This window comes from Culex quinquefasciatus, chromosome 3 (genome assembly GCF_015732765.1).
Source record: "Culex quinquefasciatus strain JHB chromosome 3, VPISU_Cqui_1.0_pri_paternal, whole genome shotgun sequence".
Lineage (NCBI taxonomy): Eukaryota > Metazoa > Arthropoda > Insecta > Diptera > Culicidae > Culex > Culex quinquefasciatus.
The window spans coordinates 20730517-20746875 of NC_051863.1; the positions used below are offsets into that span (position 1 = coordinate 20730517).

The 16359-nt window shown below is 34.3% G+C and overlaps 1 protein-coding gene across 1 annotated transcript; it reads left to right on the forward strand.

Moving 5' to 3' along the window:
• The first annotated feature begins 5021 nt into the window (after nt 1-5021).
• LOC6033055 lies at nt 5022-11774 on the forward strand. The gene is made up of 4 exons (XM_038265169.1): nt 5022-5385; nt 5466-5652; nt 10887-11099; nt 11158-11774. The coding sequence occupies exons 1-4, from the start codon at nt 5290-5292 to the stop codon at nt 11439-11441; spliced, it is 780 nt and encodes a 259-aa protein (XP_038121097.1). The 5' UTR covers nt 5022-5289; the 3' UTR covers nt 11442-11774.
• The last annotated feature ends 4585 nt before the right edge of the window (nt 11775-16359 follow it).

Here is a 16359-nt window from a genome sequence, read left to right on the forward strand (position 1 = left end):
AAAACTAAAAACTAAAAACTAAAACTAAAAACTAAAAACTAAAAACTAAAACTAAAACTAAAAACTAAAAACTAAAAACTAAAAACTAAAACTAAAAACTAAAAACTAAAACTAAAAACTAAAACTAAAAACTAAAAACTAAAACTAAAACTAAAAACTAAAAACTAAAAACTAAAAACTAAAAACTAAAAACTAAAAACTAAAAACTAAAAACTAAAAACTAAAAACTAAAACTAAAACTAAAAACTAAAAACTAAAAACTAAAAACTAAAACTAAAAACTAAAAACTAAAAACTAAAAACTAAAACTAAAACTAAAAACTAAAAACTAAAACTAAAAACTAAAAACTAAAACTAAAAACTAAAAACTAAAAACTAAAAACTAAAACTAAAAACTAAAAACTAAAAACTAAAACTAAAAACTAAAACTAAAAACTAAAACTAAAAACTAAAAACTAAAAACTAAAAACTAAAAACTAAAACTAAAAACTAAAAACTAAAAACTAAAAACTAAAAACTAAAAACTAAAACTAAAAACTAAAAACTAAAACTAAAAACTAAAAACTAAAAACTAAAAACTAAAAACTAAAACTAAAACTAAAAACTAAAACTAAAAACTAAAAACTAAAAACTAAAACTAAAAACTAAAAACTAAAACTAAAACTAAAAACTAAAAACTAAAAACTAAAAACTAAAAACTAAAAACTAAAACTAAAAACTAAAAACTAAAAACTAAAAACTAAAAACTAAAAACTAAAAACTAAAAACTAAAACTAAAAACTAAAAACTAAAACTAAAAACTAAAAACTAAAAACTAAAACTAAAAACTAAAAACTAAAAACTAAAACTAAAAACTAAAACTAAAAACTAAAACTAAAAACTAAAAACTAAAAACTAAAAACTAAAAACTAAAACTAAAAACTAAAAACTAAAAACTAAAACTAAAACTAAAAACTAAAAACTAAAACTAAAAACTAAAAACTAAAAACTAAAAACTAAAAACTAAAACTAAAACTAAAACTAAAACTAAAAACTAAAAACTAAAACTAAAAACTAAAAACTAAAACTAAAAACTAAAAACTAAAACTAAAAACTAAAAACTAAAACTAAAAACTAAAAACTAAAAACTAAAAACTAAAAACTAAAACTAAAAACTAAAAACTAAAAACTAAAAACTAAAACTAAAAACTAAAAACTAAAAACTAAAAACTAAAAACTAAAACTAAAACTAAAACTAAAACTAAAACTAAAAACTAAAAACTAAAAACTAAAAACTAAAACTAAAAACTAAAACTAAAAACTAAAAACTAAAAACTAAAAACTAAAACTAAAACTAAAAACTAAAAACTAAAACTAAAAACTAAAACTAAAAACTAAAAACTAAAACTAAAAACTAAAACTAAAACTAAAAACTAAAACTAAAAACTAAAACTAAAAACTAAAAACTAAAAACTAAAAACTAAAACTAAAAACTAAAAACTAAAAACTAAAAACTAAAAACTAAAAACTAAAAACTAAAACTAAAAACTAAAACTAAAAACTAAAACTAAAAACTAAAAACTAAAAACTAAAAACTAAAAACTAAAAACTAAAAACTAAAAACTAAAAACTAAAAACTAAAAACTAAAAACTAAAAACTAAAACTAAAACTAAAAACTAAAAACTAAAAACTAAAAACTAAAAACTAAAAACTAAAACTAAAAACTAAAACTAAAAACTAAAAACTAAAAACTAAAAACTAAAAACTAAAACTAAAAACTAAAAACTAAAAACTAAAAACTAAAACTAAAACTAAAACTAAAAACTAAAAACTAAAAACTAAAAACTAAAACTAAAACTAAAAACTAAAACTAAAAACTAAAACTAAAACTAAAAACTAAAACTAAAAACTAAAAACTAAAAACTAAAAACTAAAAACTAAAAACTAAAAACTAAAAACTAAAACTAAAAACTAAAAACTAAAACTAAAAACTAAAAACTAAAAACTAAAACTAAAAACTAAAAACTAAAACTAAAAACTAAAAACTAAAAACTAAAAACTAAAAACTAAAAACTAAAAACTAAAAACTAAAAACTAAAAACTAAAAACTAAAAACTAAAAACTAAAAACTAAAAACTAAAAACTAAAAACTAAAAACTAAAAACTAAAAACTAAAAACTAAAAACTAAAAACTAAAAACTAAAAACTAAAAACTACAATTTACTTTTTACGATGGATCAACTATGGTCCACTTGGAAAGAGCTATCAAGTAGGACCTTTTCTGTCAAGAAAGGCAGCGAAGTTTGATTTGATAAAAATCCCATTTTTGCAATTCCGTCGTGAAACTACTTACTTTTTCTGTCATTCTTGAACGACGAAATAGCCTACTTTTCTGTACCAAAAATAACAGAATCGAATAGCAACACTTTTCAAAATAAATGCTGAAAAGTAACACTTTTCAGCACTCAAATGGGTGCTGAAAAGTTGAACTTTTCAGCACTTGTTTTGAAAAGTGACACTTTTCAACATTTTTTTTTTATTTAAACGATTTATTGACAAAAAAATGAAAATTTTACATAAAATTTCACTCAGTGTGTGTTTTTTGGAATTGCAAAAAAAATTGTATGGAACTCGTTGCAAAACTTGATTTTTTCAGCACTCTTCGTATTTATCCAACTCGGTGAACCTCGTTGGATAAATGTACGACTCGTGCTGAAAAAATCCTTTTTTTGCAACTTGTTGCATAAACTACTATTTATTTATCGTTGTGTACTGGGTGATGAATAGAGCGAATGCGTAACGTGATCTTAGAATGATCCCACTCTGTTTACGTCTACAAATTAGGAAGCGGTTCAAGCACAAGCATGACTTTTTTACTGGTAAATGAGCTGTTTTATAATCAGTTGTTTGTGTTTCATTTAATGTGTGTTTTCAAGTTTCGATCGGTTAGAAGAGGTTTTTTTTCAACTTCCATTCATAATTTAAAAAAAATGACGATCTCCCCTTCTACTTTTTACAACTTTTTTGCCAACAAATTTTTCATTCTTGAAAAAAGGCGTTTTTTTAATGATCGATAACATCGACACTTCAAAATTGAGGCCGTTTTGCGAACCAGCACCCAGGTTGTGAACAATAATATCAGCAATTTCAGCTTAATTTAAGGACCCAATTGCAAAAAAAAATATCTGTTTGCAATTCCGTCGTGAAATCGCTTACTTTTCCTGTCATTCTCAAGCGATGAAACGACCTAGAATTCTCTATAAAAAAAGACAAAATAGAAAATTAATACCTTTCAATAGCATAAAATGAATGCTGAAAAGTTGTACTTTTCAGCACTTGTATCGAAAAGTAACATTTTTCAAAAAAAAGCCCTATGTATTTTTTTGTACGACGATTAAAAAACCATTTCTGATCACTTTTTTATTTTAATATGCAAAACAAAAGTTGACAAGACAACATTTTTTGATGGATCAACTGTGATCCCCTTGGAAAGAGCTGCAAGTAGGACTTTTTTTGTCAAAAAGGATCGCGAGGGTAAAATTGATTTACAAATTCATTTAAAACTCTTTGTGGTACATCGGGTCATTGTACTCAGAAAAATAAGCTTTTTCACTGTAAACAATAACATCAGCAATCTAAGCTTCATTTTAGGACCCAATTCACTCAATACACTGAAACCCCGATGGTTAGACACCAATTGTTGTCAAACGAACGGGTTCACTTTTTAGTTTGACACTCTCTTTACACGGATCTCAAACACACATTTTCAAACGTTTGGTTTGATAGTAAGGGTGAGTCCCGTGTAAAAAGTGACAGTTCGTCACTTTTTAGTTTGAATATTTACAAATGCATAAATTTCAACCTGAATATTTGTCCCTATTTTGGACCTACTAAGCCGAGCGCACTTTTTATTTGATGTATTCTCAAAGGCTGCTATTAGGCAGCCTTGCTTGTATTACATGAATAAGTTGGTTTTTCTTAAACACATTTTTGGCAAAAATACTTTAAATTTCTGTAAAAGCCCAAGAAACTAAAACATTTTTTGTCCCTTTTTTGGGGATATTGCTACTAGCATACGACCTTCTTTGGGCATATTTTCGGCCTACCTTCTGATTGGTTGAAATCTTGAAGCACGTGGCGAACTTTTTTGACGTACGGTTCAGCCCCAGCTCGTACTGTACAGCCGCATAAAATCGGTCGACAAACCTGCTAAATCATTGTGATGTTTTAAGCCACAAATCAACATTAGAATGATTGATTTCACTTGCATTAGGTGCATAATTAGCTTGGTCATGATTTATATAATTCTTTACGAGTTTTAAACATAATTAAACAGTTGTGGCGTAGCCAAACAATAAGCCCGTAATATGCAAGAAAGACTGTAACTTGTGAAAAGCGCACACACACTGTCACAATTTGTAGAAGTGTCAAATGGACTGAATATAGAGCCATTCTCTCCGAAATGGACGAAGTCTTTAATCAGTTATTTTATTGATTTGGTGGCAGTTTAGTGATTGTTTTTGCAACGGGATTGTGCAACCCACCAAAAAAAAACATATTGCCGGTGGTTGGAGATTCGGGAGACGGCTCTCATTCGTGTGCTGAGCGATGAAAGCCGTGACGCTGAGTGTCAACAAGCGGTAAGCAAAAGTGGTGAAAATTTTCGACCTAATGGGCAATTAGCGATTTGCCAAGACAAACGTGAAGAGTGCTATTCTTATTGCTTTATTTCTAATTCAAGAGCCAAATGTAAATTATTCTTGCCCACCAAAATAAAGATAATAACTGCACGTATCATTATCAAGTGGCAGATTCCTGCCAGATTTGGTGAAATGCTCAATTTCGTTGAATTAAGTTTGGTAGACCCAAAATAGGTACTAGGCCCAAAATAGGGACGAATACGCTATTCGACATCTTCAACTTCGACCATGCTTTCCCACTGCCCGCACAGTTCGGTTACCAACCTTTCCCAGAAAGGTTTATTTACATGCTTACGGCGCAGAATCGGTTTCGCTTCTTCATGAACCCCGCAAGTTTGCTCCGCCAAACACGGAACGGCCCATTCATTGTCAGGTTTTCCCTCACGCCAGAATGTAGACCCGGAGTGTGTGTTTAGTTTTGCTTCCTCGATAAATTTTAAGGAAAAATAGTCTGAAAATTAGGGCTAATATCAAATTTCCAGGTTTGAGTTAGTTGAAACCGTCACAAGTCGACAAATTAAGGAGTACCAAATTCCTGTTAAAGTTCGCACAAAGAGCGTACGAAAAACCTTGACCGAAACTTTTGCAAGGCTTTTGCGAGGCAGTGAAAATGCGTTTGATCGATAAAGTTAGGCAAATGGTGCTGGTGCCCGTTTCGCCCAAGTACCTCCGGATCTCCTCCATCCTGATTGCCATCTACAAAGTGGTACGTCAGTTCACTAATTGCAATTTAATGTCTTTTTTTTTTGAATAATATAATTTCTCCTTCAAAAATAAAAAAAAAAGCTCGTCGCCCATGTCCTGCTGTTTATCATGCTGCTCGGGTTGGCCCACGCCGAGGAGATGAGCACCATTCTGGGGGCGGACATTGCCGACCAGAAGGAACGCGAGGAGTATGTTTACATTCCGACCAATGCCAAAGGCGAAACCATGAACCAGATGCGCTTCAAGTCGGCGGCCAACCTGGCGTCCGGTAAGGAAGTGCAGGGGGAAATTGATTTCCGTTTTTTTTTTCGTTTGGGGCTAAAAAGGCACGTTTGTCACGTGCGGGTTGCATACCAAGCAGGGGCTAGCGTTTGCTATTTGATATAAATTGTATTTTACTTGAATTTTCCCTAATTTTTAGGACATTTTGCTAAATTATCTCTGCTGATCTGGGTAAATTCTTTGCAGATTCAGAAATTTTGCTGTTTTATTGATAACCTCTGCTGGTTGATGAAAAAGAAGGTTTTTGGCAAATGTGTGGAAGATTTATCACAATTTTGTGACGTATCGTCCTTCCTTGAAAAAGCTACTGTTGTTAAGAAAACGTAGCAAGTTCTGAATTGGCCACAATTAAAATGTCGCGGACTTTTTTGTATTTCTATTATCCAATTCCTTGTCATGCTGGCCATATCTATAACATAAGTACAGCAATACAATTGTCTCACATGAACGTTTGTTTTTTCAATGTTAATGAGTTAATTTCGAATTTGGAGCTGTGAATCTAATTACTTTACCTGTCATTCTAGAACGGCCTACTTTTCTTCAAAAAAAAAAAAAAAAAAAACAGAATCGAAAAGTTATACTATTCCATACAACGGCTCAAATGAATGCTATAAAGTTGGACTTTTCAGCACTTGTGTTGAAAAGTTATACTTTTCAAACTCATTTTGAAATGCTGGAGAATTGACTAAATACAATGGTGTTTTTTTGCAATAGAGAGGAGAAATGTTGTTTGCGACTCGTTGCAAAACCTGATTTTTCATCACTTGTCGTATCTTTTTTTTTTATTATTTATTAGAGAGACTTTCAGACCATTAAGGCTGTTTCGGCTCTACTTGTCGTATCTATCCAAACTCGGCACACCTCGGTAACAAACGACTCGTGCTGAAAAATCTACTTTTTGCAACTTGTTACATAAACTACTATTGTAAAATTTTGATAAAGTGCACTGTTTTGAGTTATAGCCATGGAAAGGGGCAACTTTTGGTTTGGTTGAAAATAAGGGTGGTTCACGTTTAGGGTGGTTTTGAAAATCTAACCTTTCAGGAATATTTTTAGGATTTTTCCGTCTTCTAGAAAGTTGTTGAGCTTACTAATTCAATCAACTTTGTCCAAGACATCAACATTTTATCTCGTAATCTACGCCTTCTACGACCAAATTTATAGAAAGCCTCAGGGAATGAACATTTTTATTCTTTTGACTTGCCAATTTGGACTTAAGGGTCAAAAGTAGAGCGTCCAATTTCCCGTCCCGGGAAAAAAAATTCCCGGGAATTCCCGGGATTTCCCGAAAAAAAATATTTCCCGTTTCCCGGGAAATTTGTAAATTTCCCGGGAATTCCCGAAATTCAAGCGAAAGTATACATTTTCTTAAATTTTTGGAACCATTTTCATGAAAATGCTCTGAAAAAAAATGATAAACTCAACATGATTTTGTTCAATTAAATTTATTGTTTGGTTTATATATCAGGATTTATTTCAGGGTAATATTAATTTCTGAAGCTACTGGAAATAGATCTTGCTTAATGAGTATTAAATTATTAAAATTAGGTAAGCTTTTTACAGATTGATGTTATTTCATCACAACAATATTAACTCCTAACCTCCAAATGAAAATGAGATTTTTATACGTTTTTGTTTACCATGATCAAATGAGATAAAAATTAAATTTGTGCAAGAAGAATTAATTCAGTTGGTTTAATACCTAGTATTAAAGAAATTACAATTTGAAATAAAATAATTTTGGACCATTGGTGCAACTACAAGTGTTAGAGGGTTAAATGTGAAAAAATGGAAGACTATTTGTGGAATGATGCTAATTTATCGTTTAATTTAATAATGTGGCATAATAATACAAAAAATAATCATTTAAAAATTACTTTGTAGTGCTTAAGAGGTTCTCGAAAAATGCAAAAATATATTCAAAGCTTGCTTCAAATATTTGAAAACATTGGGTTGTTTGAAGTAAAACCAACACTAAAAAGCTTTATAATTTGTTCAAGAGCTGAAACCAGTATTTGTCATGAAAAACATAATTTCTGCATTTTTTTTCTCATTTCAACAAACTGGTCTCAGAGGCAAGTTTGAAAGAAATTTTATGATTATGGATTATGGACTCATTTTACTCACAGTTTAAACACTTTGATAATAAATATTCCTCAAAAAACCTGAGATTGGAGCTTTTCAAATTAGAAAAAGTATACATTTTCTCGTAGCTGAATGATTTTTTACATGCAGTCAAGCTGATAATTGATCTTCACACTTATTTTAACCACTAAAGTTGATGTCCTATACAATTTTGTTGCATAATATTAATTAAAACCAAGATCAGGTCAATTTTCAATAAATTTAAAATTTCCCGGGAATTCCCGGGATTTCCCGGGAAATTGGCTGAAAATTTCCCGTTTCCCGGGAAATTTGTAACCCCGGGAAATTGGACGCTCTAGTCAAAAGTTACACCCATTTTAAGGTAAAAAAGATGCAAATTTAAAACTTAAATATCTCGAAAAAAAGCTAGCGCCAGGTTGCATTTGAAAGAGGAGATCCAGAACTAAAAATCTCAGAGGTGTTTTTCTTCAAACTTGAGATATTTTCATTTGAACAAGTCTAATTTTCAAGGGAAAACCATACGGGATCACCCTAACGAAATTCCAAAATTGTAGAAATGAGAAATTATCATTTTAACCCAAAATATAACCAAAAATCGAGTTGTTGACAATTTGGCTCAAATCTGAGGGCAGATTCAGATTCAGCGGGCAAAATTACATGGGAAAACGTAAATTTGGACAATTTTCGAATCTCGTTGGGGTGGTCCCATTCCTTCGTGAAATTACTTATTTTTCCTGTCATTCTTGAACGATGAAAAAGCCTACTTTTCTGTACTAAAAATAACAATCTAATAGTAACACTTTTCAAAATAAATGCTAAAAGGTCTACTTTTCAGCACTGAAAAGTAATACTTTCCAACATTTTTTGATTTAATTGGCCACAATTTTTATTTAACAAAGTACATGAACATTTGACTTCCACTCAAAGGGTGACAAAAACAAAATTGATGGAATTCGTTGCAAAACTTGAATTTTTTAGCACTCGTTGTACTCATCCAACTCGGTGAACCATGTTGGATAAATGCACGACTCGTGCTGAAAATATCTTCTTTTTGCAACTAAACTACTATTTTTATTTTAAAAAATGTACTCATTTTTGTCCAGCATTAAAACAAATATTCTCTTGAATTTCCTTTTTTTTTGGACATTGCTGATCCGACCTTTGGTTGCTAGTTTTGCAAAGATTGAAAATGACCAATAATAAGTTTGTTAGATTCCTACTCAATTAACCCTCAATTTTCAACCGACGATACCATTGGAACCATTGAACAGATTTTAAATGTTAAAAAGTGAAACTTGTGTGAAATTCTCTCAACTCAAAAAAATATATCCAGCTTTTTTAAATCAAGAATTATATTTCAAAAGAGCTTAAATCAAATTATTTGGCCCTATTAAAAAGTTATTCGTGATTTAAAAAATCTGAAAAAAAATCAAGAGGCTAAAAAAACACACAAGTGACATATTTCAATATTGAAAAATTGATCAATGGTTTACAAGATATCATCGATTGAAAAATAATTGATTGAAAAATTTATAGAACTTAGAAAATCTCTTTTTTGGTAATTTTCATTCTTTGCAAGGCCTTTTATGAGCAACCAAAGGTCGGATCAACAATGCCTATAATAAACAATTTTTAGAAAATTTCCTAAGCTCGAATTTATTTTTGTCATGTTGGACAAGGATGTCTGATTTGTCTGATCACGCCTTCCGTCGAATGGGGAAGTAAATGTTGGCCCCGGTCTAACCTAGAGGTTAGGTCGATAGCTCAGTCCAGGTGTAGGAGTCGTCTCCCTGGGTCCTGCCTCGGTGGAGTCGCTGGTAGGCAGTTGGACTCACAATCCAAAGGTCGTCAGTTCGAATCCCGGGGTGGATGGAAGCTTAGGTGTAAAAAGAGGTTTGCAATTGCCTCAACAATCAAGCCTTCGGACATCAAGTTTCGAGTAGGAATCCCGTAATCGGGAACGCCAAGGCAATGCTGTAGAGCGAATAATTTGATTTTTGATTTTTTTGAAAATAAAAATTAATTAAATTAAGCATGATTTGGTTAAAACTTAAAAACGGTGCAATTTATCATAATTTTTGCAAGAGTAATTTGCTATTTAGGATTAAATTCCACATCTAAAAGTGATTTTTCGGTTATTTTTGTGTGCAATTTCGGTATTTTCTAAAAACAAATTAAAAAATTCAAAAAATCATAATTTGGCCTAAAACAAAAGTTGGCACTTGCAGTCTACTGAAACAATGTAATGTTTGTCAAAATAAAGTTTTTGTGATAATGGGTAAATTTTGTTTTGAGTGTAACTATTTTTTCTGAACAGGCCACCAACACCAACAACTTTCCCCAAGACAACAAATCGATCATAACATCTTTTTTCGAGTTACAGATTTTTGAATGTCATCATAGCACTTTCCTATGGACAGCCCCCAAAATTTTAGGGAGAATTTTTTGAAAGACATTTTTTATACAAAAAATAAAAAAAGTGGATATGCAAAATTTAAGAGATTTGCTTAAAATGTCTCAGCAACTAATAGTCCAAGCTTCAATGTTAAAAAATCAAAGATTTGTGTTTTTTTTGATTTTTTGAGCAAAATACTTTGAGATTTTGGAATGACTTCTAACATTTCAAAAGCGCCAAGTATTGAATATTGAATGAAATCGGCAACATTTTTTTCCTCATTATTTTTTCTCTGAATAGTCCTCATCAATACCCACACATTTAGATTTTTTACCGAATTTGGTAAAGTTTAGATCGGTAAACCATCTATCAAAATGAACAAAATATTACCAAATTTCGGTAAGTTTTTACCGAATTCGGTAATTTTCAGTTTATCGAACTGTTCAGCAAATTTGGTAAACTTTACCGAATTCGGTAAAAAAATCTAAGTGTGTACATCTTTACCGAAGACACCAAATCAAATGGACAGCTTCCATAACTTTGTATGGGTGAACAATGGCACATAATGGCTTCTTTGGTCACAGGGAAGGCCTCCACAAAGTTTAAATCAAATAAAAAATAGAAATAATTTACATTTCCTGAATTCGGGGAGAAATGACCACCTTCATGAAAAGTGAATCAATTAATCATCAAAAAACAAAACTTCTATTTTCCCCCAGTAACTCTGTGCATGCTCTACATCGGCACCACCCTCGCGACCATCTACGTCCTGAGCTGCCTGGGTTTGCTCATCGGAACGCTCCGCAACCGGCACGAGTTCTTCATCCCGTGGATGGTGGTGGACTTTTTCGGCACGCTTATCTCCGCCTCCGTCATGATCGCCGTCGGGTACAACAAGATGGCCTACTGCGTGATCGGCAAGTGGCAGTACTGTAAGTATCCATTCCAGTAGCGCGCCTACTGCGATCACTAACGTTGCCTACCTTGCAGGGGGATTCTGTGCCGTGATGGTGGCGTTCAACGTTGTCGTCTGGCTGGTCGTTCGAATGTTCTACAAGAATCTGGTGCACATGACCAAGCTGCGCGAGGTGGCCGTCGTGGCCATTCCGTACCCATCGCCGGGAACCGCCACCGGTGCGACCGCGGCGGCCAATGGAGGGAAAAATCCGTCGTCGGCCGTTCCGTACCATTACCGGCGCGAGAATATGCACCTCAGCGATGGTGGCCTGAAGCACATGCTGCTCGATTCCAACGAGGCCAACTATCTGGTCTAAGAGGGGTTCGTTGCGGTGGATGGAACACACACAGTACTTTCCCCATGCTAATGCGGCAGTGATATGAAGATGATGATAACCATTTCAAATAAAAAGCTTTGCTAAAATAATAACGCTTAAATCGGAAGTGATCGGTATGAAGGTATTATAACTTGGTATTATAGGTGGAAAGTGCAAAGAAGCCAGAAGCATTCCAAATCTTGACATTTTCCAGAAATCGATTTGATCTCGTAGCAAATTGGTAGTGACCTTAAAAATTTAAACCCCACACAAGGCAAATAACGTGTAGTTACAGAAGACTCTATCGAACATAATAAATGTTAGCTAAAAAAACTAAGCGTTTTCCATCCAGTTAAACATAGTTTATGTTACAACAATTTAAGACTTTGCAGTGTTTGTGTGACATAAGGTACACTTGTTTAAATTTAAGTTTAAATGTTGTCTATTCCATTGTTTGTTTGACATAATGTTTCTTAAAGTCAATTTGTATTTGAATAAAGCTTTCTTTTAGAAAAAAAACAAAATGACTAACATTGTTTTTAACTGCTTATATTATCGTATTTTTTTAACAATTCCTAGGCAACTTGGGCTTAGACAATCATCACGTAACATGACGAAATCCAGTCTGCGATCCACTAAGATCACCGTCTCCTCGCGAAGCGAAGCAAACTGCTTATTAAATCGTATTTTTATTAAACTCAAATAGATTTTATTGCTTCTGGCTCGAACATGGACAGATAAGCTGTCTAATTTTGAGCATGTAAGCCATTTTTGCGATTCCCTGGAACACTCAAAACTTCAATGTTATTTTACCGAATTTATCAAAAAAATGCGCAATAACGGAAAGTAACTTCTCCCAAAAAAAAAAAAAAACACAAAAAAAGGAAAACGTTTTCGATCTGGCTGCTTGGGTTTTCGTCCAATCGATCTAGTATTAGGGATTTACGCACAGTAAAGTTAAGTTATTCAGTCCTTGTGAATATATTCTTAAGAAAGCTGTTACACTACGGCAAACAAACAAACAAACAAACTCACACTTTTTGACAGTTTACCAGTTTGCCTGGATTTGTTTGTACAAACGTCAGCCTGGGTTACATTTTGCCTTGTTTGCGAGTTTGGCAAACTGTCAAACACGAAAAAGTGCGAGTTTGTTTGCGGTAGTGTAATGGCTCCTTTAGTTTTCAACATTCTGAAAACAACATTTCCCAAAATCCGTCTGATTTACTTTTTGGAATGTGAGCAATTCTCTTCGAAATCGTTTTTTTTTCATCAATTTTAATGTTTGTATTTTTCAGTCCGGCTGAAACTTTTTTGGTGCTTTCTGTTTGCTCAAAGAAACCATTTTGCATCATTAGTTTGTCGATATAATTATCAATACAAATTTGGCAGCTGTCCATATAAAAATGATTTATGAAAATTCTAAAATCTGTATTATTGGAAGGAATTTTTTGATCGATTTGGTGTCTTCGGCAAAGTTGTAGGTTTGAATACGGACTACACTGGAAAAAAATGATACACGGTAAAAAAAATTGGTGATTTATTTAACTTTTTGTCACTAAAACTTGATTTGCAAAAAAACACTATTTTTATTTATTTTTTATTTTTTTATATGTTTTAGAGGACATCAAATGCCCACTTTTCAGAAATTTCCAGGTTGTGCAAAAAATCTTTGACCGAGTTATGAATTTTGTAATCAATACTGATTTTTTTTAAATCGAAATAATGGTCGTAAAAATTTTTCAACTTCATTTTTCGATATAAAATCAAATTTGCAATCGAATAGTACTTTAGTGAATATTTGATAAAGTGCACCGTTTTCAAGTTAAATCCATTTTTAGGTGACTTTTTTGCAAATAGTCGCAGTTTTTCATTTTTTTTAACCCTTTCAGGCCTGATGGGTCATATATGACCCATACCGAAATTCGGTTGTATAAAATCACACAGTGCTCAAAACATATAACATTGTTCAGCAAAGTTGTAATTTATGAGTTTCTCTACCTAGGAAAAAATGTTTGAGTGGTTGTTAATGGCCTTTTTGACGACCTAGAACATCCTGAAAACCTGAAATTTGGAAACTTCAGAAAATGTTGAAGATAATTCAGGTTTACATCGATTTTTCAAGGCAAATGAAGTTAAGTTATTACCAGTCACATCCTCACGACCATTTGGGACCACTTCGATCCCTTTGGATCTCTTTTGGGATGATCTAGGTCCTCCAAAGTGTCCTGGAATACAGATCTTGGAGTCTACCGCCGTAACAACACGATTCTACCAAGTTTCCGATTATGGTTCATATTCAGTGATGTCCCTGGGACCCGTTGGCAACACTATGAGCTATGTGGATCACTTTTGGGATGATCTGGGTCCTCCAAAGTGTCCTGGAATACAGATCTTGGAGTCTACCGCCGTAACAACAAGATTCTACCAAGTTTCCGATTATGGTTCATATTCAGTGATGTCCCTGGAACCTTTTGGCAAAACTATGAGCTATGTGGATCACTTTTGGGATGTTCTGGGTCCTCCAAAGTGTTCTGGAATACAGATCTTGGAGTCTACCGCCGTAACAACACGATTCTACCAAGTTTCCGATCATGGTTCATATTCAGTGATGTCCCTGGGACCCATTGGCAACACTATGAGCTATGTGGATCACTTTTGGGATGTTCTGGGTCCTCCAAAGTGTCCTGGAATACAGATCTTGGAGTCTACCGCCGTAACAACACGATTCTACCAAGTTTCCGATCATGGTTCATATTCAGTGATGTCCCTGGGACCCATTGGCAACACTATGAGCTATGTGGATCACTTTTGAGATGTTCTGGGTCCTCCAAAGTGTCCTGGAATACAGATCTTGGAGTCTACCGCCGTAACAACACGATTCTACCAAGTTTCCGATTATGGTTCATATTCAGTGATGTCCCTGGAACCTTTTGGCAACACTATGAGCTATGTGGATCACTTTTGGGATGTTCTGGGTCCTCCAAAGTGTCCTGGAATACAGATCTTGGAGTCTACCGCCGTAACAACACGATTCTACCAAGTTTTCGATCATGGTTCATATTCAGTGATGTCCCTGGGACCCATTGGCAACACTATGAGCTATGTGGATCACTTTTTGGATGTTCTGGGTCCTCCAAAGTGTCCTGGAATACAGATCTTGGAGTCTACCGCCGTAACAACACGATTCTACCAAGTTTCCGATCATGGTTCATATTCAGTGATGTCCCTGGGACCCGTTGGCAACACTATGAGCTATGTGGATCACTTTTGGGATGATCTGGGTCCTCCAAAGTGTCCTGGAATACAGATCTTGGAGTCTACCGCCGTAACAACAAGATTCTACCAAGTTTCCGATTATGGTTCATATTCAGTGATGTCCCTGGAACCTTTTGGCAACACTATGAGCTATGTGGATCACTTTTGGGATGTTCTGGGTCCTCCAAAGTGTTCTGGAATACAGATCTTGGAGTCTACCGCCGTAACAACACGATTCTACCAAGTTTCCGATCATGGTTCATATTCAGTGATGTCCCTGGGACCCATTGGCAACACTATGAGCTATGTGGATCACTTTTGGGATGTTCTGGGTCCTCCAAAGTGTCCTGGAATACAGATCTTGGAGTCTACCGCCGTAACAACACGATTCTACCAAGTTTCCGATCATGGTTCATATTCAGTGATGTCCCTGGGACCCGTTGGCAACACTATGAGCTATGTGGATCACTTTTGGGATGATCTGGGTCCTCCAAAGTGTCCTGGAATACAGATCTTGGAGTCTACCGCCGTAACAACAAGATTCTACCAAGTTTCCGATTATGGTTCATATTCAGTGATGTCCCTGGAACCTTTTGGCAACACTATGAGCTATGTGGATCACTTTTGGGATGTTCTGGGTCCTCCAAAGTGTTCTGGAATACAGATCTTGGAGTCTACCGCCGTAACAACACGATTCTACCAAGTTTCCGATCATGGTTCATATTCAGTGATGTCCCTGGGACCCATTGGCAACACTATGAGCTATGTGGATCACTTTTGGGATGTTCTGGGTCCTCCAAAGTGTCCTGGAATACAGATCTTGGAGTCTACCGCCGTAACAACACGATTCTACCAAGTTTCCGATCATGGTTCATATTCAGTGATGTCCCTGGGACCCATTGGCAACATTATGAGCTATGTGGATCACTTTTGAGATGTTCTGGGTCCTCCAAAGTGTCCTGGAATACAGATCTTGGAGTCTACCGCCGTAACAACACGATTCTACCAAGTTTCCGATTATGGTTCATATTCAGTGATGTCCCTGGAACCTTTTGGCAACACTATGAGCTATGTGGATCACTTTTTGGATGTTCTGGGTCCTCCAAAGTGTCCTGGAATACAGATCTTGGAGTCTACCGCCGTAACAACACGATTCTACCAAGTTTCCGATCATGGTTCATATTCAGTGATGTCCCTGGGACCCATTGGCAACACTATGAGCTATGTGGATCTTTTTTGGGATGTTCTGGGTCCTCCAAAGTGTCCTGCAATACAGATCTTGGAGTCTACCGCCGTAACAACACGATTCTACCAAGTTTCCGATTCTGGTTCGTATTCAGTGATGTCCCTGGGATCCTTTGGCAACACTCGGAGCTATGTGGATCACTTTTGGGATGTTCTGGGTCCTCCAAAGTGTCCTGGAATACAGATCTTGGAGTCTACCGCCGTAACAACACGATTCTACCAAGTTTCCAATTATGGTTCATATTCAGTGATGTCCATGGGACCCTTTGACGAACACGAGAAACCAATCCGCGGACGTGGAGATAAGTGAGATTGAGGGGAAACCTCGTATATTTTTGACCCATATAGAGTTCGATACCGATCATATAGCCCAATTTTCAGCTCGAATTTTGCCTGAGACTATGTTAGCGAGTAGAAA

Coding starts and splice junctions, on each gene's coding strand:
- LOC6033055 (XM_038265169.1), top strand. CDS start 5,290: ATGCGTTTGATCGATAAAGTTAGGCAAATGGTGCTGGTGCCCGTTTCG. Junction 5,386..5,465: donor TGATTGCCATCTACAAAGTG/GTACGTCAGTTC, acceptor TAAAAAAAAAAG/CTCGTCGCCCATGTCCTGCT. Junction 11,100..11,157: donor GATCGGCAAGTGGCAGTACT/GTAAGTATCCAT, acceptor CCTACCTTGCAG/GGGGATTCTGTGCCGTGATG.